This window comes from Lissotriton helveticus, chromosome 11, assembly GCF_964261635.1.
Source record: "Lissotriton helveticus chromosome 11, aLisHel1.1, whole genome shotgun sequence".
Classification (NCBI taxonomy): Eukaryota; Metazoa; Chordata; class Amphibia; order Caudata; family Salamandridae; genus Lissotriton; species Lissotriton helveticus.
In genome coordinates this window covers 1090776065-1090803330 of record NC_136072.1, presented here as the reverse complement: position 1 = coordinate 1090803330, position 27266 = coordinate 1090776065, and the positions used below count along the sequence as shown (strand labels likewise).

Genomic DNA, 27266 nt, shown 5'->3' with positions numbered 1-27266 from the left:
TTAGTTATGGATTCCTCACCTTATAATTACCCCCAGGCGTCAGACTGGATCCGGAGAATTTTTTCTCTCAGCAGTACCTCTACGCGTCGATAGGTGGCGTCAGTCGACTCCGCGTTAGTCGTTGGCGTCGTGGTCGCCGGAATGACATTGGGGTATCTACTTAGACTGCGCCCCTGCGTACGCACATCAGTTCTTTACACAACATTCCACTCCAAAAGCGCAGAGCCATGCAAGACACTGACCACTGGTGCATGAAAACTAGGGCCCTGCAAGGGAGTCCCTTACTCTAGAATTCAGTTTGCACAACGGGGAGGATGGGTCGGGTGGGGGATCCACAGCATTGCTGTGCACCATGCCACAAATTTGTTCCATCTGCAGGTGTATACCGTTTTAGTGGAGAGACGTCTGGCTGCCAAGATAACTTTACAGACTTCGGGAGGAAAATCAAAAGCTGTCAACTGCCACCGCTCAATCTCCACGCAAGGAGGTGGATACTGGACAGGTTTGAGTGGAGGACCGTCCCCTGCTGCTGCGACAGAAGATCCTCCCGAAGAGGCAGTCTGATAAGAGGATCGATGGCCATGTGTAACAGCTCGGGCTACCAGACTCTTCGTGCCCAATCCGGAGCCACAAGAATGCGTTTGACCAGGTCGCACTTGATCGTCAGCACTCTGGGTAGAAGTGGTATAGGCGGAAAAGCCTATAGAAGACCGCAACTCCACTTGCGACGAAAAGTGTCGCCTAGCGAGTGCCGCTTTGGAAATTCCAACGCACAGAACTGCAGACCTTGCACGTTCTCTTTGGTGGCGAATAGACCTAACCTAGGCTCTCCGTACTGCTGAAAGAGACCTGGCACCACCTCCGAGTGAAGACGCCAATCGTGATCCATCATGCACCTGTGTCTGAATTCATCCGCTCTCGTGTTGAGAACCTGCCAGGTGTTGAACCACCAGGGATATGCCCTAATGTCCCAGCCATGTCCAAAGGCAGAGAGCCTCTTGACAAAAGGTCCACGACCCCACCCGCCCGGTTTGTTGCAGTACCACATGGCGGTGGTGGTGTCTGTGAACACCTGCACTACTCTTCCCTGGACAGAGGGAAGGAATGCCCTTAGTGCAAGACGAATCGCCCACCGAAGCTCCAGAAGGTTGATGTGGAGCTCAGACTCCGCCGGAGACTAGAGGCCTTTGATCTCCGCCTCTATCATGTGGCTGTCCTGCCCCACCCCAGAAGTGATGCATCCGTCACCACTGTAAACTCTGGTTGGGGAAGGGAGAAGAATATTCCATTGACCCAATCCTGGTTCGTGAGCCACCACTGCAATTGCTGAGCAGTGCCCTGCGAGATCTGGATGCAATCGGACAGATTCTCATGATGCTGTGCCCACTGGAACTTCAGGTTCCACTGCAGAGCCTGCATATGCCACCTGGCAGGATCTACCAGCAGGATGCAGGAGTCCATGAGGCCCAGCAACCTCAGGGTCATTCTGACCGAAACCCGGAATAGAGGCTGAAAAACCGGAATCATAGCCCGAATATCCTGGACTCGCTAGAGGATAAAGCCGAAACTGCATCGTGTCCAGAACCGCTCCGTAGAAAAGGAGCTTCTGAGAGGGAGTCAGGTGTGACTTCAGCATGTTGATCGTGAACCCCAGCAAATGCAGGCGGTCCGCAGTAGTCGGGTGGTGGGAGACAACTGCATGGGGCGAGCCCTCCTTCAACAGCTAGTTGTCGAGATATGGGAAGACTGGAACCTCTGAACTGTGCAGATAAGCTGCAACCACCACCATCACTTTCGTGAACACCCGGGGGGCGCTGGTAAGATCAAAGGGGAGCACGAAAAACTGAAAGTTCTCGTGGCCTACCGTGAACTGTAGGAAACGCCTGTGGGCTGGCAGGACGGGGATATGAAAAAAAGCGCCCTGCAAGTCCAACGCTACCATCCAGTCTCCAGGGTCAAGAGCAGACAGGACCTGAGCCAGAGTCAACATCTTGAACTTCTCCCTCCGGAGGAAGCACTTGACAATCCTGAGATCCAAGATAGGACGCAGGCCCTTGTCCTTCTTGGGCACCAGAAAGTAGTGAGAATAACAACCACAACCAACTTCTGGGACAGGAACACTCTCAATGGCTCCCTTGACCAAGAGATACACAACTTCCTATTGGAGAAGGGCCAGGTGATCCTACAACATGCAATGTAATTGAGGTGGCATGGGTGGAGGGGTAGTCTTGAAGGGGAGGGAGTAGCCCCTTTTGACTATCTGCAAAACCCACCTGTCTGACATGATGTTGAGTCAGTGGGGGAAGTGATGGTGAATCTAGCCACCCACTGGCGAATGATGGACCTGAAAGGTCAGACTGGGAGGGTTTGGAGGCTGCTGCAGAGGGAGAGCTGGTGGACTGGTTTATCCACCGGCCCCCGACCCACAGCGGTGGGATCCACATCCTCGGCCGCACAGAGGTTGCACAGCTTGCGCAAGCCTGTGGCTCTGGCTGGAACGTGGTGGGTACCCCTTCCGTAGACACGAAAGGGGCGAAAAGTGGAATGCGCTGGGCGGGGGGTGGAAGCGAGGCCTATGGATCTGGCCGTAGCCCTAGAATCCTTAAAGCGCTCATGAGCGTTGTCTGCCTGGTTACCAAATGGGCGACTGCCATCAAGGGGCACCTCGAAAAGCATTGCTTGGACATCCCGTGAAAACCAGTGGACCGTAACCAGGCGTAGCGTCTCAATGCTACGGACGTGGAAATCGTCCGTGTTCTACACCGAGAGGGAGTAATTGTCCAATAGGCATGCTGTGTTCACCGACCGCAGCCCAAAGCTGGAGGAAGAAAACATCATCTTCCCAAGGTGGTCCAGCTTCTTGGATTCCCTATCAGGTGGTGTGTTTGGGAATGTGCCTTTGGAGGCCTGGACAACCAAGCTCTCAGGGGTAGGATGGGAAGAGAGGAAAATGGGGTTGCCCGGGACGGACGTTGGCGTCAGGCAATCATCCTGTCCACAGGAGCCCCTGTGTTGGGCTTGGACCAAGTACCCAAAAGGATGCCCGTAAGGGCCTCATTGAACAGCCAGCAGGGGCTCCGAAGAGGCTGCTGCCGGTTGAAGCACCTCTGTCAGGAGGTTAGTCCTGACCGCCACCGTAGGAAGTTCGAGGTTTAGGGCTTCGGCTGCCCTACGCAACACCACTGCGTGAGATGAACCCTTCTCCGTAGCCACGGTAGGGGGAGATAGCATGCCAAGGTCTGGGGAGGTGTCCAGCGCCCTGGCCTCACCCAACTCCTCTCTCCAGTCTGGTTCCTCCAACTGATCTGCAAGAGGGTCCACAGACCCCTCCCAGTCCTCCTCACCCTCTCCTGTGAGCCACTCAGGACAGTAGGAAACATCAGGAGATTTGAGGGGTTCAAAAGTACCGGTTGGAACCGGTCTCCATGTCAAGCAACATCTGTCTGGCACCGTGTCCTCACCAAGGAGGAGGCCGGAGTCGACGCTGGGTGGTGACACAACCTGCGTCTGAGGCGGCGTTGGTGTCATCACTGGATTCGGCGCCAGAGGAGGTGTCACGAGGTCGAATGGCGCCGATCCGGATCCAGGCCTGGATCCTTGGGGGCCCTGCAGAAGATAGAATGTACGGCTTCGTAAAAGCTTCGAAGCTGGGCAGGGGTCGCTCCAAGTCCCGAAAGGGAGGGAAGGCCTGAGTCGACCCAACAGGCTCCACGGGCAGAGCTGGACTACTCACTTCCGCGTCCCGCGAAGAGCAACAATGCTTCTTCTTGTGCTTCGAATTACCTGAAGACGAAGACTTCGGTGACGAGTGGTGGCTCCGGGACTGGTCCCGCGGCCTCTCTCTCGACTGGGACCTCAAACAGGATGGAGCGGACTGCCGGGCCTCAAGAAGCTTTCAGGATGACTCCTGCAAAGACTTTAGATTCATGGCAGTTAGAGCACAACTTTGGGTCGTGGTCGTGCTCCATGCACCGAAGGCACATGAGGTGCGGGTCCGTGGCAGACAATTTATGACAGGAGTCACAAGTCTTGAAGCCGGTCCGACCTGACATCCCTCCGTGCATCAGGAGTCGATCGACTAAAAAAGTGGTAGAGAAAAGTCGCAAAAACGGAGTAAAATAGTGACTCGAGGTACTGCTCTCTCCGGATCTCTGTTGGCTGCCGCAGAAAAAGAAAGAACGGACGTCAGCACGCGAGGGCGGCGTTTAAGTAGATACGGCAACGACGAATGCTGAGTCAACCAAGGTCACCTATCGACGTGCAGAGATACTGCGGAGGAAAAAATTCTCTGAATCCAGTCTGACTCGTGGGGGTAATTTTAAGGTGAGGAATCCATACCGAATAGTCTCTTTCAGATTAAGCAGACTGGCTCTAGAACTCAACATCTAGATACCTGAAACCACCACGAGGAGACAAACAATTTAGAGAGACCAGAGACCCCTTACAAGGGAGTGTTACTCTAACAGAAGGAGGAGATGTGAACTATGGAGTATGAAAAAAGACACATCTTTACTACATGGTGAAGGGCATTCTGTGACACAAGTTAGATACTACTAGGAAAGAAATTTGGAACTCTCTCCCTCCTGAAGTTCGCAGACTCACTTCCACGGTTGCCTTCAAAATGGAAGTAAAACGATTCCTTATGTGCAGGTTCTTACCTTAATTAGGCCCCGAACATTTGCTTGAAGATACTGGACGTACACCTTCATCTCTTGTACCGATGTATTATATCCGCTTACTTAATCTTTTCTTCCCTTCCCAGTCCCGCTATTTTTTTAAAAACTATTGTGATGCTGTGTTGTACCCGTTGCAACGGTTTCCTTTGGTATGTATTTCACGCCTGCCTAATCCTGATCATCCATATTTGTGAAGCGCTCGGATATCCCTCTGGATCATGTTCGCACTACATAAAACTTTATAAATAAATAAATAGGTTACATTTACGTCTGTCAGAATACATTCAGCTAACCTTATAGAAAAGGTCAACAGAAAAGACCCTCATTTTAAGATGTCTCTAATAAAGAACCTTTGCAGAAAACCTATAAAAAATATGTTATCATGGGTTAGATAAAAAATGGCGCACTGGAATTTTAACCTGTACTTTGCAGGCACATGCACAAGATGGATATTAAGCGCACATTACTTTAGACAGCATTTCCCACTAAAAAGATCTGGGAAAATAGGCAAATTACAGACACACAGTTGGAGAATCTTTAAACTAATTTCACAAATACAAGGTTATACTGCTTACACATCCACTTTTCTAGTTAACTAGTTTATGGAGTTATGTAAATATATATATATATATATATATATATATATATATATATATATATATATATATATATATATACATATACATATTCACTGAAAAAACCATAGGTTTCACACCAGTTATAGTTAGCTGGAAATTTTACTCGCATAAAACCATTGAAATTCCCACATTATAGTTAGTTGGACTCACTATAACTTGCACGTCTGCAATGCACTGCTGATGACGTCACATATTAAATCACTCATGACAGTGTTTTAAAAAAAAAAATGATTGGTTAACTGGCTTATTAAGTATATCTTAGTGAATACATATATTAGCGAGTAATGTTTAAATATTTAAATATATGCATGAGTGATGTAATATGTGACGTCATCAGCAGTGCATTGCAGACGTGCAAGTTATAGTGAGTCCAACTAACTATAACGTGGGAATTTCAATGGTTTTATGCGAGTAAAATTTCCAGCTAACTATAACTGGTGTGAAACCTATGGTTTTTTCAGTGAATTTCAAAGGTTTTTTAAATGCTAATTCCTAACTATAACTGGTGTGTAACCTATGGTTTTTTCAGTGAATATATATATATATATATATATATATAAAATTTCTATGGCAAAATGAAACCCCTCATTTTGTTCCTTTTCAAATTAAATGTATTAAGTGTTACCACTTTATTCCAATCAAGATGACTTCAGGTGTGCCATACTCTTGTCATAAGTAAGACTGTTAGCGTTCTAGTTGTTCTTTAGAGCACTCTGGGACATTCTGTCATTGGGCTATAGTTGGGCTACATCTGGCTGATATTTGGGCTACATTTGGGCTCTTTTGTCTCTGGTGGCCATCTTGGGAGACTGCATATCAGAATTATTTTAATGAAATATAAGAGGATTTGAGAAGTCACTCAAAATGTGCCCTAATTTTTCTTTCTTCAGCACTAATCATAATTTCTATGGCAAAATGAACCCCCTCATTTTGTTCCTTTGCAAATTAAATGTTTTAAGTGTTAACACTTTATTCCAATCAAGTTGACTTCAGGTGTGCCATACTTTTGTCATAAGTAAGACTGTTAGCGCTCTAGTTGTTCTTTAGAACACTCTGGGACATTCTGTCATTGGGCTATAGTTGGGCTACATCTGGCTGATATTTGGGCTACATTTGTTTTTTTTTGTCTCTGGTGGCCATCTTTGGGCTACATTGGGCTACATTTGGGCTCTAACATATATATAGCCCAATATATATTTTTTCAAAGTTAATTTTCGTAAAAACCACTGGAGCATATATCTTGAGACATAGCAAAGGCACATCGGGGTACCAGTCCCTACAATTTTGCCAAGTTTGGTGGAAATCCATTCAGCCGTTGGGGCTAAAAGTGAGTCCAACCGCCCTATGGAAATTAACATGGGGAAAACACGTTTTGGGACCCCCCTTTTATCTCGGCCCCCGCTTGACGGATCCCCCGAAACTTTTAGGGAAGGAGCGGAGCGCAGCGAGGCAAAGTTAAGGAACATTACAGGCAGATCCCTCATTCGGCGCCAAAGTTATTCCCAATAGAATGTTGCGGATTTCCTATGGAAAATGATCCTAACTATAACTACCTACAATATATGTATATAATATATATATATATATATATATATCTACGCGGCAGTGCTTAAAAGCAGCATCCCTAAACTGGCTTTGTGGAGGATTAAAATGCACTCCTTGAGTAAGATGCAGTAGACTACAAAGATAAAACACTATTTGTTGTTTTCAGATCCTCCAACATAGGGAACCTGGCATTAAAAAAAGATACATGAAGTTGGATCCTACCATGTATACAAATGATGTACTCTTGGGCAGGTAAACAACTGGTTCGGAGGCAAAGGGCACTTTCAGTAACAGCGCAATTGTGAACCATTGCTTTCATGGCAAACATATCCCTGTGCGATATATGCAAAGATATAACAAGGAGCTCCACTCCCATTTCTCAACCATTTTTGTGATGACATTAATATAAGGTGAGATTCACAGGTGTGTGGCAGTAGTGCATACAAATGTGTTCTAAACTGCTTCAACCACTGACCCACAAGCCCACTAGGATACTACTCTCTACAATATGAGAAACTATGAGATGTATGTCAAAGGAAACAAGTTACTCACCCTTAATTTTAGTTTTTCAGATCGAATCACATGCAAATTCTCTTTCCATAGAGGTCAAAATACTAAACTATACATACACACACCCACTATTACACAAAAATCGATCAAAAGAGGGCACAAAGCTTTAGACAAGGTGGAGCTGCATCTCAACGTCATACAGGAATCCAACTGCTCAAACTTCCTAGTCATTGCCCACCTTGCCATGAAACATTTTTGTTCAAGGCAGAGAAAAAGAATTTTCGACTTTACCACTAGATGCTAATATGCATAACATATGAATCTATACCATCTCAAGCTCCAAAACGATAGTTATACACAAGTAACGAGTTTCATGTTAATTCAATGAACCATAGGATGAGTTTAAGATAAGTGTGTTTGCACCAAATAAATTCCTGTATAGGAAGTATAGAGGACCAGAGTATACTGGCAATATACAGGGGACGAGTGCAGACTGTAATATAAAGAAGGCACATGCCTTCTGGGAAAGAACAGAGGATAAGAGCATGGTGGAAAAGGGATGATAAGGTATGTTGCGAGTGAACAAAGGCAAGCCTGATCTAGTGATTGGAAAAAAGATGCATGCTCAGAATAGGAAACTGATGAGTGCATTCTAGGAACAGAGTGAAGATCAGAACATCCTGGGATTAGGCAAATACCCACATCATAAAGAAGAAAGGACTAGTGAATGCTGAAATGGATAGCGGACAAGAGAATACCTGGAAAGTACACTGGCACATCACGTGCAATGGAAAAATGGTGATAAAGAATGAGGGTACGGTGAAGTACACAAAGGATGGGAACATGGATGGGGACATGAAGCTAGTGGACAACATCAAAAAAACTGCATGGGCATCCCTACCTGCTTTCAGGCTCCAAGTAGCAGCAGATCGCAGCCAGGGGGAAGAAAGCAGGAGGACAGTCGCGGGGTACATACCGCTCCCAGAAAAGCCTGACATTGAGGCCAAAGTCCAGTGTGCGTGGCAAACAGTCCGGGTCGGCGTACACCTGCCCAATAATCTGAAAGAGGAACAGCATGATTAGGTAACATCTGACATGAGCTCTAATTGTGGTCTTCCAAGGTAGAGGCATAGGGGTGGTCTGACAAACCCTGCCCCATTACTCTGCTAGAGATGGCTACATTAAACAGTGCGAAATAAACAGCTAGCTTGGTGAGTACACAAATACAGAGGTTAACAGTAGGACAAACACATTTGTGTTACATTGCTTCTTAAAGGGGTTGCGTCACTTGACCTGGGGTAAAATAAATGACAGCTTAGAATACAACTGAATGTAAACTGCAAGACAACGTCACATGTTGTAGCAAAATAGTCCACTGTTCCCTGTTCTCATTTAAGTCTCCTGGAATTTTCTAGGCTTTTGACTCACCCTCCCCCACTAATTGAATAAACTTGTACCCAGTGTTTGCAAATCACTCTAATCCATCGGGAGGTCTCCTCACCCAATTGGGTAACCGAAACATTAATAGATCCCACCTACCTCAGAAGAGTGTTCTAGCTGTACTCGTTAGAAGGCTGACTTAAGTTAGGAGTAGTAACTGTCCATTGGGGTTCCTGTATTTACAGGCAAATGGAGCCTTTGTACCTGGATTCCAATTATTGGTAGAATATGTAAATGATGGGATTTTCATTGGTATTCTCACTACTTAGAAAAGGAATCATAGTAATAAATGGATATTAGGAGTGTGTCATACATACTTTCGCTGGATTGAAAGTTCTAATAAATTAATGACAAATATTTGTGAAGCGTACTGGTACACACAAAAGGGATGTCCTGGCGCTGAGAACCAACAGATTAAATGCTTGAAAACAACCAGGACATTAATTTTTTTAATAACGCTAACATGGTCTGCAATAGTACAAATTATCAATGGGAAGAGTTTCAATGTTTCGTCACAAGTATTGAGAAATATCTACATCTCAATCTGGCTGAAAGAAGATTGGCAGAGGCGGGACAAAGATCTTGGTATGGAGAAAAAAGCCTCTATAGACAGAAAGGACAGGCAGTGTGTTAAATATGGACTGGATTCCAACCTGAGAGATTACCAGTGGCTGAGTCTTTTTTAAGCATCCTATCCATCACCTCTGTGTTTCAATGCCATGCCTTAAGTCCAAGAGGCATGCACAGATGAGGGTCCCATGCTCAGCGACTCACTGATTAGGGTCGATGAGGATGGAGGCAATCTTTAGTTGTCTGTTTTCCTAAAGGGTGCACCTGGATTTCAAGGGGTGACTGTTCCTATCTATGTTTGATTTGCATATGGAACGTTCCGGGTTTGAGTGGCATGGTGGGAAAACATGTATTGGCTGGCATGAGACCTGAATGACTGGCAGCAGCTGAGACTTCTGCAAGCATTGCACCCATCGCGTTTGAGCTTCAGTTTAGTTTCAAGTTTGCCAACACAGTCGATATAATTAGGCCCGGACTATATCTCACACCCTGTTCCTAACACGAGACAAGATTGTGAAATTTGGCAGTAATGGGAACAAATGGTCTGTGCATGGTTTGGGTTCTATGAGAAGTCACTGTACCATGTCCAATTCGGAAAAACACCCTCTTTCCTTAGCGTTCAAAAGTCAGAAACCCAATGTTTCTTGTGGGCATAGTGTCAAAAATCCCTATGAAAAGCCCTTTCACAAGTCTGCTCCTCGTGGTTCGAATCCTTGGCATGTCTCTTGGGTATCTCAAACAGTTCATTGCAGGGGTAAGCCTCAGTCGGCCGCCTATTTTATCCCTTCACAAGACATGCTTTCCATCCCTTGGTGAGGTCATAGTGCCTGCTCCCCTTCCTTCCTCCTAGTGCTGCAGCTGGCCAGCTTGTGTACCTCTGGTTTCCATTCTGCAGACTGAATGTGCAAATGAGACCCAGTGTGCAACATTTGCATTGAAAACGCAGGCTGGATATTATCTGCAAATTCTACCAAAATGAAGAGGTCGTCTACTCATCTACAGTGCACTGTAATACTGTAATAACCAATTCAGAGACCTCTGCACTGCACTAGTGATTCGAAAAAAATCAGAGACCTTCACTGCACTGCACTACTGCTATGAACAAACCCGAGACCCTCATTCCACTACACTACAGCAATGAACAGAGAGTCTTTGGACTGCTCTACTGATATGAACAAATCAGAAACCTCTGTGCTGCTCTACTGATATAAACAAGTCAGAGACCTCCTTTGCACAACCGAGATGAACAGATCAGGGACCATCTTTGCACGGCAGTACTAATATGAACAAATAAGAGACCTTCATTGCACTGTAATAAGGATCTGAACAAATAAGTGACCTTCACTGCACTACTGATACGAACAAATCACACTGTAATACTGATACAAACAAATCAGTGACCTTCACTGCAGTACTGATACAAACAAACCGGGGACCTTTCTCGCACTGTAATACGGATATGAACAAACCGGGACCTTCACTGCACTGTACTACTGCTATGAATAAATCAGAAACCTTCTTTGCACTGCTCTACAGATATGAACTCATCAGAGACCTTCTTTGCACTGCTCTGCTGGTTAGCCCTTGGTGGAAGGCCGCAGGGGAGGGAGGGATGCGTGGGTATATGGGGAACGGGTCTTAGACCAGGATGCATATGGAGAATCTCAAGAATTCATTTTCTTCTCGTTGTCAAAGGAATTTTACATATCAACTTTAGTTTCTCCTGTAGAAACATTCCAGGAGGGAACCCCCACTCCCCACAACCCCGGTTAAGGCACCTCCGACACAATCTCTTACACTACATCCCAAATCCAGCTGTATTTTAAATCTGCTTTTATTTGACTAGCATCTCAAACATAAGTGCTGAACAGGTGTTACATACAAAGCGATGCATGGGACATATACAGGAAATAAACCAGGATGTGGGAAGGAGTTCGGCTAGTGAGGTGGAACAGGAGATACATTAGTTACACAGTGGTCCAGGAGTGGCACATGATGCTGGCAAACAAGTGATGGGCAATACAACATACATCTTTGGGATGCCCTACATGGACCAATACACAAGATGCTGGGAGACAAAGGGGTCAGGAAGCTAAAGTTGGTGCAGGAAGAAAGGCATCACCTATATGGATCTCACTGTGTCCAAGGAGGAGCTAGTGACCGGCACGTGCTACCATCCTAACCTAAAGAAAAGAAGGTGAAGATAGAGAAAAGTAAAACCCGAGGTACAGAGCAGAACGAAATACAGGGAATAAGGAGAGACCAAAAGGATAAAAAAAAAAAAGACCCACAAAGCCACAGAAACGAAGGATTTTTTTTACTCGTGTGAACTAAGCGTGCAAGAGAGGCTTGCACATGTCCCTTTCCAGTACCAGTTTAATAATTATATGAGTTCAATTTAATTACGTTAGGATACAAATAGTTTGAGGTAATTACATCAAAATAAAAAAACGAAAGTTAGAATATTCGAGGTGAAAGGTAAAAAGCTAGGGATAAGGAGTTAAAAAAAACAGTGTAGACAGCAACGGATGAAAAGGTGACTACGGTATGGTTAAAAAGCGAAAGAGGGCTATGGGGCTTTGAGGTCGCCCCTCAAACACAAAAGACTTTTTTTAAACAGCTTTAAAAAAGGAGATGTTACCGGTAAGAAATATAAACACAGGTAAAGGTATACGTTTAAAACTTTTAAAAAACATCTAAATATAAACAGTGTCTCGTAATTACTACACAGAGATTAATCACCAGAGATTAATCCTGGAGTGACGATGGAAACCAGTGGAAGCGTAACTGGCTCTTATGGTCTGTGGGCGGACCCTGGCTATGGCAGGGGATATTCGGTAAGTCCCCACAGTAGGACCTGGAGCTTTCTTGTTGCGCAGTTAGAAGCCTTTGCCGCAGTGAGGGTCAGGATGGGTGAGCTGGCGCTCTACGGTCACTGGTGTTGGACGGTTCCAAGTGTTTACACCATGACCATTCACTAATATGGGATTAATCGCGGTTGATCAAATCTAAACATGCAGGACATTATCTACAAGATTTCCAAAACTTCTGTGCCTCTGTTATGGAGCAAAAGCTTTACTCTCGACAAACACCTCACAAATTAAAATAAACACAGTGCTTCTTCATACACTTTACATAGAGCTACAAATTAACCAAGTTATACAGAAAACCTCCCCAGAGCATACTATTCACGGCTCCATGAATAGGTACAGGCTTGAACGCAAACCTTGTAAATGCCGCTGCTACACAAAGACCAGTGACACTTACCCGCAAAACCTAGAATTATCTTTCGCACAAGCCCATCAGAAGGGCACAAACCTGGATGCATGACCCAACCTCAGCATGGGCACCAACCTGATCCACATGCACGCCGCGCCCCCCCCCTCTCCCTCCCACCTCCACCCCGCCACCTCATTACTCACCTCACATAAGACAATGCCGAAGGAGAAGATGTCGACTTTTTCATCATAACTTCTCCCTGGGGATGACAAAGTAAATCATGCCTTTTTAATTATAACAGCCTCCATCAATCTCTCGGTTTGCAGGTCAACCAAACACACCCATTCATCGACAATCGAACCTACTGAAATTTTGTCATTAAAACTGAAATCGACTAACATTGTCGAATATCTCAAATAGCAGGCAAATAAGGGTAAAGAGTCCATCTAGAGAAGCAAAGGAAAGACATGAGCTGCTGGCATGAGCAATCATGGATGAAGACCAGACCCGTGCATAGGTCGGGAGGTCGGGAGGTGGGGGGCGGGGGGGGGGGGGGGAAAGGAGGGTAAGATATTTGAAGATCACAGTGAAACCAAAGTCACAACCTCTGCAGGTAACCAAATGTTTTGTCTGGCTCAAAGCAAAGAACTGTGTAAAAGAAAAAACAGGTAGACAAGCCTATTCAAGCAACATGACCAGAATCTGGAACTTCATCCCAAAAGCTCTTCAAACAGAATAGGCAAAGCCAATAGGTCTTGCCTTTGGGACCTCTTGGCTTGGACAATGCCTTTTTGGCGATGCTATACAGCATTGAAGAAAATGCAAAATGCTTTTTCCCTATGCTGTGCAGTATTGCCCAAAAATAAAAGCCAGCAGCAATTCTCTCATTCGGATGATGTGCAAGTCACAATGCATACGCTCACTAGCAGAATGATGTGGGAACAATTGAATTTGCTTTTTTATTTATCGACCCAAACTAAAGGATGACACTTGGATCGTGAATTAATAATTAGGACATATTTAACGCAAAAGCACAAAAAAAAAAAACAGGACCTCAGAGATAGGAAGACAACAAAGAAGAGGGTGGGCGGGGGGTAGTGGGAGGAAGGGAAATGCAGCGAACACGGGTGAGAGCAACAGAGGATGAAAGTATGAAAGACCCAAAGTTGGAGAAGCACACAAAACAGTTAGCAAAATGAAGGTGAGAGAAGAAGCACACCAGGTTGAGAGCTACACAAGAGCAGAAGAGAAGCACACAGAGTGGAGGAGTAAGGAGGTACAGGAGTGAGATAGCAAGCACTTCACGTGAGAGAGCAACAGAGCACCTAGGGTTTGTGTATGTTTAGGAGCACACGAGGGAGTGAGATGGAAAATAAGCGCACTCTCAAGGAGTACTTTACTAAAAAGAAAAAAAAGTTAAGTGAACAGTGGAAGGACACAAGTCATCCAGTTAAAAGGGTGTCAACGAATTTGTTCTCCAGCGGAAGGACAAACACAAGATGGGACAAGGAAAGTCATCGAATAAGCCGCAAAAAAATGAGTGACAATAAAGCCAACCAATGGTAAGCATTGGGCAGGGTGTAAACCCCTGTAGGTTTTTGGTAAGCCCACAATATTTATTTCGCAACCAGGAAGCTTGCGCTGTCTTGAAGGTGAAAATTAACAAGGAATTTAAAGCTCACCCTTTCAAGGAGCACCACAAATCACGGATTTTCTTGGCCCTTTGTACTCAAACTAAAGAGTCCTCCCACTCCCAATTCCCTGTGTCCAGACATATTGTAATTCTTTTGCACACAATCCAGAATGGTGCCTATTCTATTGTAGCGTGCTCCATTGCATCCTAGGAAGGCTTGCACTTTAAAATACCAAAACAAATGTAACTTTAAAACACCAATTTGCAGACTTCAAACCCTATGGGATTCATTACGAGGTCCTTGGACGGGAGTGGTATTTTCACATCCCTGGGGTTCATGAAACAGGAGTACAGTGAACTGCAAGGGAGTGGATTTAACAGATTCTGGGATGAACTCCAAGATCCCTAAAGGAATGAGGAATTACCTGGCAATTTGATTATTCCAGATGAGATTTCCCCAGTAATTCTACAAACTTCAGGAGCTGAAATCTCAGGGGGAAATATGAGCAGAATTCAAGATGGACGGGTAACGGCATTACCAATCCCCCACTAACAATTACCAGCCTTTCCTAATAATGGCCTAAGAAACTACAATCTAGCAGCTTATAGACTCCCCTTAAAGTGCTGGTGACAGCAGGTGATGGCTCTACAGTATGAAAAAATGTCCACTGCAATAGTTAGCTCAGAAAAGCGAGAAACGCTGTAGATTAAATGCTATATCATACACAATTAGTTAGTAGATGTGACCCGAGCGATCAGTTTGACCATAACTGTGCCTTGAAAATACATCACAATCAGACATACACACTTATTTCTCATAGATGCAAAGATATGCATAAGGAAAATGTTTCTTACCCTCTAAGCATCCCTTCGCAGCTTGCAGTGCTGTAGATTCACATGCTCTGTATAATCCTGCCATCTAGTGTTGCGGTCCGACATTTGAAGCTTATTTGTCCATGAATTATTCTTTCGAGTTACGCGGTATAGGGACTCCTCCCTAGGTTGGCCAAGCAAATAGGATCCAACTCGATTGCTAATTGTCTTTTGCAGAGCAGCTGAGCGTACTGATGTAGCAGTAGTTAGGTCAGTTTGCTGACCATGCGTGAAGAAGTGTATAACAGGTTAAATATGTAAATGAAAGAGAAGAATATCAGTAGCAACCACTGGCTCCCATGGAGGCGGGTGGGGCCATCTTAATCTACAGCACTGCATGCCACAAACAGATGCTTACAGAGTAAGGATAATGTTACTCACCCAGTAAGCATCTGTTCTTGGCATGTAGAGCTGTAAATTCAGATGCTTCAGTGCTTACCCCTGCCATCTAGTGTTGGACCCAGATGTTTGCAAGTTGTGTTTGTTCGCAGAAGTCTTTGCAGTCATGAGGTAAGGGGACTCCTGCTTTCGGTGATAGTTCGCATGGGCATGCACTCCATTGTTAGATTGTTTTCCCGCAGAAGATGAGAATGGAGTTAGTAGTGAAGAATAGCGATGTCCCTGCGTATGAATGTAAATTGAGAACAATAAACTACAGGAGACCGGGGTGGCGGGTGGGCGCATGTGAATTTACAGCCCTACATGCCAAGAACAGATGCTTACTGGGTAACTAACATCCGTTCGAGGCATGTGAGCTGTAGATCACATGCTTTGCATAGACTATATAGCAGTATACTCTCAAAGCGGTGGCTAACCTTTGGAGTTGTAGTTGTTTGAAACAGTGTTTTAAGTACTGCTTGGCCTACATTTGCTTGTTGTCTTGCTAACACATCTACACAATAGTGTTTGGTGAATGTGTTGGGTTTGGTGAATGTGTGGGGTATAGACCATCCTGCTGCTTTATAGATGTCGGCTAGGGATTTTTTCCCTAAGAGGCCATAGTAGCCCCCATTTTGTGAGTGGAATGTGCTCTGGGGGTATTATCAAAGTTATTTTTGCATACCATGTTTGGATATATTTTACAATCCATCTTGCAATACCAGACTTGGATATGGGATTCCTTTTGTGTGGTGGAGAAAAAAACAAATAGCCGTTTTGTTTTTCGAAACTCTTTGGTTCTTTCTACGTAATGTGTGTGTGTGGAGAGCTCGTTCTGCTACAGAATCAGGTTGAGGAAAGAACACAGGTAACTCAACTGATTGATTGATATGAAAGGCAGGAACTACTTTAGGGAGAAATGTTGGATTTGTTTCCAAGAACCACTCTATCTTTGTAAAGTTGAAAGAAAGGGTCCTGTATAGTTCATGCCTGAAGTTCACCAACTCTCCTTAGTGAGGTTATCACTATGAGGAAAACAACCTTCCATGATAGAAATTGTAAGTGACATTTGTGCATTGGTTAAAAAGGTAAACCCATTAGCCTTGTAAGGACTACTTTTAAGTCCCACTCTGGAACAGGGGGAATTTTTGGTAGTATCACCATTTTCAATCCTTCCATGAAGGCTTTAATCGCTGGTACTCTAAATAGATAACTTGTCTACTTTGCAAGTATGCAGCTACCGCTGGTAGATGTAAACAAATGGATGTATAAGCTAATCCAGTTTGCTGTAAATTCAACAGATAACAAATGATGTTCTGTATAAAAGCATCAAGTGGATTGATATTGTTAATACGATCGATAACAAACCGTTTCCATTTTGCTGCATAACATTCTCTAGTAGTAGGTTTTTAGCCTCCTTGAGAATATTCATACAATCTGGTAGTAGTTGTAAGTACCCAAACTCTGACTTCCAGAGCCAAATCGCTAGGTTGAATTCTTTGAGATTTGGATGTCTGATTTCTCCGTGGCTCTGAGTGAGGAGACAGGGTGTGAGATGTAGATTTTAGTGTGGAACCACCGACAGTTCTAACAGGGTGGTGTACCAAGGTTGACGAGCCAATGAGGGGGCTACTAGGATCAGTGTGAGGGATGTTTGTCTGAGCTTTCACACCAGTAATGGAATTAGTGGGAGAAGCGGAAAGCGTAAGCAAATATCCCTGGCCAATTCATCCACAGAGCATTGCCTTTGGATGCATAGTGTGGGAACCTGGATGCAAAGTTTGGGCATTTTGAGTTGTGTATTGTGGCAAACAGATCTATTTGTGTAAATCCCCATTTTTGAAAGTAGGGGAGAAGAACTTGGGGATGACGTTCCCACTCGTGAACTTGCTGCCTGTGTCTGCTAAGCAGGTCAGCAATCTGATGGTCTACTCCTGGAAGGTGTTCTGCTAGGAGATACGTTTTTTGATTAATTGCCCAATTAAAAATACTTTGTGCAAAACGCGACAGTTGGAGAGTGTCTCTCTCCTTATTTCCGTAGATAATACATTGCTGTCATGTTGTCTGTGCGGGCCAAGACAGTTTTGCCTACAAGGTGAGTGAGAAAAGATTGGAGTGCTAGCACCACTGCTAAAAGTTCTGGGTAGTTGATGCGGAGATGTTTGTAATTGTACTACCACAGCCCTGTACTGTGTTATGTTGGAGATGGGCACCCTAACCGGTTAAAGATGCGTCTGTTGGCAGTCTGTGGAATAGGGTCTATGAAGGACCGCCCTTTTGTTAAGTTTTGAGGGTTCCACCACTGCAGAGAGCGATGGGTGACGCTTTCTACCAACACTCGATCGGTTAACTGACGTAGTGATTGACGTGCTAGATATTCTTTCAGAAGACGCATGTGAAGCCTTGCATGAAGTATGATTGCAATCCAGGATGCCATCATTCCCAGCAGTTGCATGAAGACTCCGGCTAGTAATGATTGATTGGGTTGAAAATGTAGTACTGTAGATTGAATATTGTGAATCCTGACTACATTGAGAGTGGCTAGAGCTTTAAGAGTGCTGAGGGAAGCTTCTAGATAAGACTTCACTTGTGCAGGGCACAGGTACGTTTTTTGTGCATTTATTCTGAAACCCAACTGATGAAGTAGGTGTACTGTTGTCTGAGTGTATAGTATACAGTTCTGGTAAATGCTTGCTTTGATATGCCAGTCGTCAAGGTAATAAAAAAAAGACATGTATCCGCAGTCTTCTGAGATGAGCGGCTACTACTGCGAGACATTTGGTGAACACTCTGGAGGCTGTGGTGACGTAAAACGGAATTACCTTGAACTGGTAATGTTTGCCTGCTATCACAAACCTGAGGTATTTGCGATGTGCACGATGAATTGGAATGTGAAAGCAGGTGTCTTTTAGATCTAGAGTAGACAGAAAGTCGCCCTGCTGTAAAAGAGGAAGTACTTGTTGAAGAGTCACCATGTGAAAGTGCTCTGACAATATGTATTGGTTTAACTCTCTGAGATCTAGAATAGGCCTTAACGACCAGTCCTTTCGGTAATCAGAAAGTAAAGGGAATAAACTGAACCTTGGTACTGAAGTGGGACTGGTTCTATAGCCCCTTTGAGTAATACATATTACACTTTATGTTGAAGCAAGTGCTGGTGGTCTGGTGACAATTTGTGCCATCGAGGAGGAATGGTTGGAGGATTGTTGATAAGCTCCAGGCAATAACCATGTTGGATAATTCCAAACACCCATTTGTCGGTTTTTATCGATTTCCAAATTAGGAGAAAGTCTTGAAGTCTCCCTCCGACAGGTGTGGAATAGTCGGAGGGAAGTGTTGGGAAGTCACTGTTTATTTGGGTGAAGGGGAATTGCGGGGTGTGGTAGTGATACCTCTGCCCCAGGGACTATTTCCCCTATAACCTCATCTGAAAAATCCTCTTGGAAAAGATTATTGCGAATTAACTTTGTATGAGTAGGTGTTTTGGTCTGCCCCTGTGGATTTGAACCCTCCCCTGTAAAATGAGCAGCAAAAGGAACCTCTATTTGAGGAAGATTGAAGTGCTCCCATCAATTTTGCTACATCGGTGTCTTTTTTCATCTTTTGAGCGCTTGATCAACTTCAGGGCCAAAAAGATATTTCTGATCGAAAGGTATGTTAAGAATAGATTGTTGGACTGCAGGTTTGAAGCCTAACATTCGTAACCAGGCAGGTATTCGGAGTAGGATGCTAGTATTGACCCCTCTAGCTGCAGTGTCAGCCACATCTAGAGCGCACCTAATAGAAGCGTTGGAAATGTTTTTACCTTCTTGAACTAAATCCTGAGCTTTTGCCTTATGCACGTCTGGGAGAAACTGTAGTAATTTTTCATTTCGTCCCAGTGGGCCCTATCATATCTTGCAAGGAGGCCTTGATTATGAGCAATATGCCAATGATTGGCTGCCTGTGCAGCCAGATGTTTTCCAGAAGCATCAATACGCTTTGACTATCTGGGGGAGGGACATCCCCAGATGCTTGAGAATTAGTGCTCTTCCAAGCATTGGATACTACTAAAGAGTCAAGTGGTAACTGACCTAAAATGAAAATAGGATCTGTTGGTGAAGATTTAAAAAAAAAAAAAAAATTCAACCCTAGGCGTGAGGATCCTACACGTACAGGATCTTTAAAAATGTCTCCTGTGTGCCTCAACATACCCTTGGGCATAGGCTAGACTTATGTGGTCCTAGAATATCAAAGAGAAAGTATTCTCCTAGGGATTCCTAATGTAACTCTACCCCATGCTATTGTGCATCTCTAGCAATGAGCTCATGATATGACAGATTGTCATCAGGTGGAGATGGCCTGGCAGGGTAAAGATCTGTGTCTGTATCCTGTGGAGGATCAACAATATAATCGGTTCAAGGATCTAAAGGTAACTGTGTGTCATCATCATCAGTATCGCCTACATCAAATTAAGGTAGAGGAGACTGACTAGGTGTGATTTGTAAAGGATCAAGGTGTGGTGGAGGAGATGGTAATGCTTCGAAAGGACTAGTGCCCATATTCTTCCTTTTCAGTGGAATTTTGTAAGGGCTGTCATCATCAGGGAGCTTGTGCTTAGATGGCGGTTTAGCGTGGATATGTCCTGTACAGGATGAATATACAGCTTCTTCTGTTTCGGATCCATAATGTCCATGTCTGGATCCGGCTGTATTGCAGGCATCTCTCTAGGTTTCGGCACCGAAGCTTTCTGAGCCGAGCCAGAATGTTCTTTCGACGCTGAAGATTTCTGTTCCGAGGAATGTTTCTTTGGTTTCGTGTCGAAGGTTTCGGCTCTGAACCAATCTTGTGCTTAGAGCTCGGTTTCGGCTCGGAAGTGGGTTTTGGTCGACTCAGTTCTGAGCAGAAAGGTTTGCCAGAGTGTTTTGGTGCCGAGTCAGAAGGTGGAGCGTGAAAATCTCTTCTCTGTGCCGACCTTGGCCTTGAGGCAAAGGTGGTGCCGAAGCCTTAGATTTTTTAGAGATGGTGGGTGGGGGTTGTCGTCAAGGTCAATCTGTAACTCTGATCCGGAGTCAGACGCAGCCGAGGCCTGTTCTTCTCCGGCCGCTGAGACCTCCTCTGGCTTGGAGTCTTCGTCAAAGAGATCCGGTGTGACATCTAACTGCTGTCTCTGCATCTCTAGACGTTGAACCCAACGATCATGGAGAGTTTTCTCCGATCTGAAGGATCGGCATGTGTCGCAGTCTTGTTCCTTGTGCTCTGTAGATCAGCACAAATTACACACCTGATGCAAGTCCGTACGTGAATATTTCGTGTGGCACACGGGTAGAATTTAAATGGAGTCCATTCCATCGACAAGGAGCGGAACGGACACGGATGGTCCAGAAGGCTGCCCGGAAATCTTGCAATGGAAATGGAGATTTCTGGATGATCAAGTCGAACCGCGGAGAATGGAAACACGTTCGAAGACAATATCGTCGAGGGTAGTGAATTGTGCAACAAGGGGAACCTGAGGAATGATTGCGAAGTGGAGCAGAGCAATACACATCCAAACCAGATGGCGGAAAAAAACAAGTAATTGAGTAATTGCCAGTGGCTGAGATTTCAAGCCTTCCATCCATAACTTTTTTGTATAGTTTACTGCACAGACTGCAAAGTAGTACTCCCTTAAGCAGTGGTCAGCCAGTGGATGGTGCAGATGTTTTAAAAAAAGTCCTTAAGACCGTCTGACCAACTCTACCTTGGTGGTGAGCTAGAATATCCACCCAGTAACGTTTAGTAAATGCTAGTAAAGGGGGCCATGCAGCTGCCTTATAAGTATAAGTTATAGAAATATTACCAAGGTAAGACTTAGTGGCCTCTTTCTTATGAGTGGAATGGGTCTTATAAGAGGCAGGCAACATTCTCTTGGATTGGAGGTAGTGGATTTGGATGCACTTGACAATCCTCCTTGCTATACCCACCTCTAATAGCGGATGACCTTTTTGAGGTTTAGCAATGCAACGAAAACTTGCAGAGTTTTACTGAAAGTTTTAGTCCAGTTGATGTAATACAAAAGGGTCGTTTTACATCAGGAGTGTCAAGAGCCCTTTCTGCTACAGGGTCTGGTTAAGGGAAAAAGACAGGGAGCTCTATAGTTTGGTTAAGGTGAAAAGAGGATAGTAGCTTTTAGATGAATTTTGGGTTGGTCTCGAGGACAATTATGTCATTAGGGACCTGAAAGATGGGCTCCTCTAAGGGAGGGCCTGTAGCTCACTAGAATGTCTTAGGGATGCAATAGCGACAAGGAAGGTGACCTTTTACAAGAGGAATTGTAAAGGGCATGAGTGTAGTGGATCAAAAGGAGGGCCCATAAGTCTGGTAAGAACGACATTAAAGTTCCTGACCAAGGCAGGATGACCTGTTTGAGTCCTTCATAAAAGCCTTGATGACAGGGATTTGAAACAATGAAGAGTGTTCCCAGTTCTGAATGTAGGGTGCAACAGCAGCTAAGAGAAGGTGTATGGAATTGTAAGCTGGAAATGAATTCGGCAGGTGAAGGCGGTAACAGACAATATCCTCGACTGAAGGTCTGAGAGGCTCCAGGTGCTTTGAAATGCAGGAGTGAAAATAAACTTTTCGCCTTTGCAATATCAGCAGTGTAGAAATTAAGCCACGGGGCATCTCTGACCACTCCCCACTAATGCTTAGTTACAGACTTCACCAACACATGAGGCGTCGGATTTACCCCATATGCCCTGCCCATCTACATCATCCCAAAATTAGGAAGGAATTGCGTAAGGCAACAAAACACTATTTTCAGGATAACATCGGCTCCATATCTTCCTCTGTCACCTTATGGAAGGCCTATAAAACAGTTCTCAGGGGCCAGGCGATAGCTTCCATTGTGCGCTATAAACAGGAAAGACAAGCGGAACTGCAGGCTTTAGAAGCCGAAGTGGTTACTGCAGAGGCACGACATACCACTGACCCGACCCCTGCAGCTGCGCGCAGCTTACAAATTGCGCAGCGAAACCATAAGACATACCTGACGGAAGTGGCCAGGCAGCACTTGACACGCACACGACAGAAAATTTATGACGTAGGGGGCAAGGCAGGAGAACTTCTGGCATGGCTGGACAAACAGGAGAAAAGTGACAGATGGATAACAGCTTGCAGCGCAGGGAGGGCCGCCCACTACAGACCCCAACACAATAGTGAATATGCTGGCGCAGCACTTCAGGCATATATACTCCTCCAACTCTACGATCTCGGAAGAGGAGGCATTGTCATACATAAAAGATCTCAAAATGCCCCAGTTGACCCCAGAAGAAGCGCAAATATCAGAAGATGACCTCACGGCGGACGAAGTGACACTAGCTATTAAGGCATTACAATCGGGCAAAGCGGTAGGGCCTAACGGCATACCGATTGAAATGTACAAAAAATGTCGGACTCATTGGTACCACACCTGTTAAATATGTTTAATGAGAGTCTAGAGATGGGAGAACTCCGCCCAGATCAACGTACAGCCACCATAGTAAGTATTCTGAAACCGGGGAAGCCGGCGGATCAGTGCACATCATATCGGCCTATCTCGCTCATGAACGCTGAGGCCAAAATACTTGCCAAATTGTTAGCACTACGACTTACACCACACTTGTCCAAACTTATACACAGAGATCAATCAGATTTAATGCCCAGCAGAAACACAGCGCCTGTCGGACGGCTGTCCGCTACAGACAGCAAATAACACATTCAAATATTTAGGGGTTTACGTTATGACCAACTCTGCCGAATTCTATAAATTAAATCTACAACCCCCACTCGACTGCCTCAAGCGAGACGTCCGACATTGGAAGTTGTTGCCGCTGACCCTGCTGGGCAAAGCAGCACTGTTTAAGATGATGGTTCTGCCACGATTTTTGTATATTGTAGAAAATACGCCCTATCCAGTGCAACCTGCATACTTTAAAACGATTGCGGCACAGGTCTCTGTTTTGCTATGGGTCCATAAGCCTGCACGCATAGCACAGGCCAAGATGGTAAGAAGCTGGTATGATGGCGGTATAGCCCTACCAAAGATATGTCTTTATTACTGGGCAGCCCAATTAAAAGTAATTAATCAGTGGTTACATCTTCCGCAGGCGGAGACGGCACTCAAGGCAGACAGGGAACAATTAGGTTTATCTGGTATATTGGCTCTTCTATATGACAAAAAATTAGCGATGTCAAAGTTTGGGCCACTGAGACACACACTACTGATATGGCATAAAGCGCAGGCAAAACTGGGATGGCACGGGGTCTTAACACAGCTCACTCCGCTATGGGACACAAAGCAATTGGGACGACTTAGGCGCACCAAGGGCTTTGACCAATGGGATGCTATAGGCATATCAACGATTGTGGATCTATGGCAGAAAGGACAGGTGCTCCCATTTTCTACCCTACGTCAACAATAGCCCCCTCTGAACAGTTTCGATATGAAAATAAACTTTTCTACTTGTCAGCATAATAGGCATGTGTAGTGGGTCTGAGTGCTTCTTTGAGATCACCCATGCATTCCTGAAGCAGGTGGAGGTAAGTCAAACTCTAACTTCAGGAGCCATACAGCTAGAATGAGCTGCCTGGGGTTTGACTGTCAGATTTTGCCTTGGTTCTGCATGAGAAGGTTTTGCATGAGATGGTCTGGCCTGTTGGGGACCCTCTCTTGGGGAACAATAGGCATCTTGAGGGTTGCAGACCAGGGTTGTCTGGCCCATGTGGAAGCCACCATGAGGAGAGGAAGGGAGGTGTGAAGAAGCTTCCTGTGAGGATGCAGAAAGTTGGAGGTGTATTGCACTGTGGCGCAGAGGTTGACCTCAGGTAATGCCTCCCCACCCCCTCAAAAAGTAATGTGCGGGAGAAAGACTTGGAGGTGGAGTTCCTACTCATGGAGATGATGCTGCATCCTGCTAAGCAGGTCTGCAGAATCATTGTTCACTACTGGAAGATACTCGGTCAGGGTTGCATTCCAGTCCATTGTTTACTGTACCGCTCTCCCCAGAAAACTGCCATATATAAATCAGTATCTTACCAAAGTCCTTGCCCTCTCAAACATGTTCTATCATTTCTTGTCTCACCAGCAGTAACGGAGGATGTGCAGCTCTGCAGATGAAAATAGGGAAGGCAGAAACCTCTACTTACCATTAAGCATTTCAGGTGCCATCCAGTATGGATTTCCTACCACAGTGTAGCGCTTCTTGCGGTCACTCTTTCGGAGATTTCGCTGTAAGGTAGGTTTCACAGGGGGAGGTTTGGGCTTCTCCTCAACAATTAGGCGAGACAGACCGAAGTCGGCGACCACAATGGTACCATCCTGGGGGACAAATAACTTTTGAGTCATGATTAGGTTACAACTCTGTACAGAATACAAAAATGATCACTTTCCTGCAACAACAGTTTTAGATCACAGTTCTTTCACAGATTCATGTGCTGTGAATTCAACTTTTAAATTGGATCGGAAGTTGCATTTAGTCTATTAAAAATCAAAATTGTGGTCATCGATCATGTATGTCTAGATGGACTATGACCCGAAGCCCATACACTCTTAAAGACACTATCTTCAGAAGATGTTGTTTTCCTCCTCTTCTTACACCTGTTGACAGTCTACTTTGGACCTCCCCATTTAATGGGAAGGAAAATTAGATCACATTGTAAATCTAGAATGGACACAAGCTACAAAACTACAGGTAACGATCTCTAGAATTAATAAGTTACAGAGTCTCAAGCTACGGAGGCCACTTAAAAAACAGTGGTTTTGAGGGTAACAGGCTGAAATGTTAAGTGCTCACTAACAAGCGGTCTAGATTTCTGTTTGACATTAACATTAATGCAACTGTGACATATAGAAGCCCACACTACAGTTCTGTATATGTCTGGTCTCAAAATAGCACTGATAAAGGGCATTTAATGACCCTCTTACAAGCTAAGCGTGCTCTTGGTCTTAACATGGAGCAGTTTGTAAGCATGTTTGTAACACTTCTGAATACCAGTTATCTTGCAGTTCCATCCTTTTGCAAGTGGCGTTGCAAACAAATTTTGAGGAAACTTGATTACCCTTTCCAAAATCTTAAATCGTATTCATTTAATTTACAGATGCCCTATGGACAGATAGTCCATGGTATGGCCACTTCTGGTGATAGTGGAATTGAGAACTGTAAGTAAATGGGGTGTATTATATGATGTGGTTGTGCAACCTTACCATGTAATACTCTTACCAACAACCCTTTTAGGACCAGTTGGTTTCATTTGTTAAACCCGTAGCTCAACCCTGGGTAGCTATGGCTCTGAGCAGTCAGGCCTATGCACAGGAATATGCATTTAAACAGCACCAGAATATTTGCAGAAGGAATACACAAGACACTCAGGAAAACCAACAATAATTTATAAAAATAGATTATTTTGTAATGTAATAGTTCTTTTTTTCTCAACCCCAAACAGAAAAAGATCCACTGAGTGGTAACTTGCCTTTTGGGCAACTTGATTGCACTCTGAGAAGTCTCCCAGACCCAGCAGTATTTCACAGCAACCTTGAGAGGCGATTCAAAGATATGGGCTACCAACTCACTCCAGCAGGCTTCTTCAGCCGCTGTGGGACTGTTTCGCGAACAGGACATTAGCTAACTGACCCTTGGAGTCTTTTTCTTTGGCCGGGCTGAAGAGTTGACTTCTCCACGAGCAGAACACAGCAGACACAGTCCCATCATCTTTGCTAGTCATCAGATTCAGCCGGTGTGAATTTGAATTTTAAAATATTTGTAGAGCGCACGACTACCAAGCGGTTTCTTGGCGCTAAAGCATGCAGACCCATGGTCAGAACAGGAAGTGGGCCGCTAGTGGGGGAAGGCTTGAGAGAAGAGGAAAGTTTTGAGGGCTTTTCGAAACACTAAATAATGAGGGGAAGACCTGTGTTCTTTGTCTGTGCAGCCTCTCCTCACAGTGCCCTTTGGGCAGCAGGGCAGTTCTTCAGACCTCTTCTCCAGGTATACGACACCTCTGGTCTGGTGCAGGGTAGTGCCCTTTTAATGCCCAGCAAAATTACCCCACTGGAGATTATGGTTACTAGCCCATGGACTGCCAGGTTGCCTTTCGCCTGATGACAGCTTCCTGTGAAGTGGGGTCTCTAGCTATCCCAGAAGCCTCTCTTCACCCCTCTCTAAAGAGGGCAGAACCCCTCTCTCGACGTGTACATCTCTCAGCCCATCCCAGACGTATGGCTAACAAAGATGAAAATACAGTTTGCCAACTAGCTTACATTCTCAGTCCCTAGTGCCAGCCTATCTGCCTAAACAATAAGCAGCCCCTCTCCCAAGTGTTTTCCATTTGCCCTTCAACCACAGCTTCACCTTTGAAGCCAACACTGAGTGGCTTACTGCCACAGAGAGGTAAAACACGCTCTCCCACATGCAGGCTTCTATCTTATCTTTCCAGCGAGTCGTTCACACGTCTCCCCAGGAGGGCAGAAGACTGTCTATGATGAAAGACCTTGTGCACAAACATAAATGGGCACTGGATACCTGGGACAACTACCGTGGCAACTTATCAAGTTGCACTTTGTCTACCAGTGACATAAATTCAATTTAACCCTTAAACTAGATTTAATGCATGCATTTTTTTGATACCTTACAGTACTAACTTTAATAGTCATCAGGAGTTAGCAGGACTGAGGGGTCAGTCTTTAACTCTGCACTCGTCAATGAAGCCACAGTTCTTTTCGATAGGAACAATGACAATTTAAGGTTTTAACTGTTGGACTTTGTTAAAGTACATATTCCACCTTTTAAT

At 44.9% G+C, this 27266-nt stretch overlaps 1 protein-coding gene across 2 annotated transcripts in view; it reads right to left on the bottom strand.

The window, feature by feature from the left end:
- Positions 1-27266, bottom strand: part of LIMK2 (LIM domain kinase 2) — a 313781-nt gene that overhangs the window by 16816 nt on the left and 269699 nt on the right. For both annotated transcript variants that reach the window (XM_078667709.1, XM_078667710.1), the window contains 3 exons: positions 24627-24798; positions 12802-12857; positions 8271-8428 (listed from right to left, as the gene is read on the bottom strand). In XM_078667709.1, coding sequence (XP_078523835.1) covers positions 8271-8428; positions 12802-12857; positions 24627-24798 — 386 coding nt within the window. The remainder of the gene's footprint in view (positions 1-8270; positions 8429-12801; positions 12858-24626; positions 24799-27266) is intronic.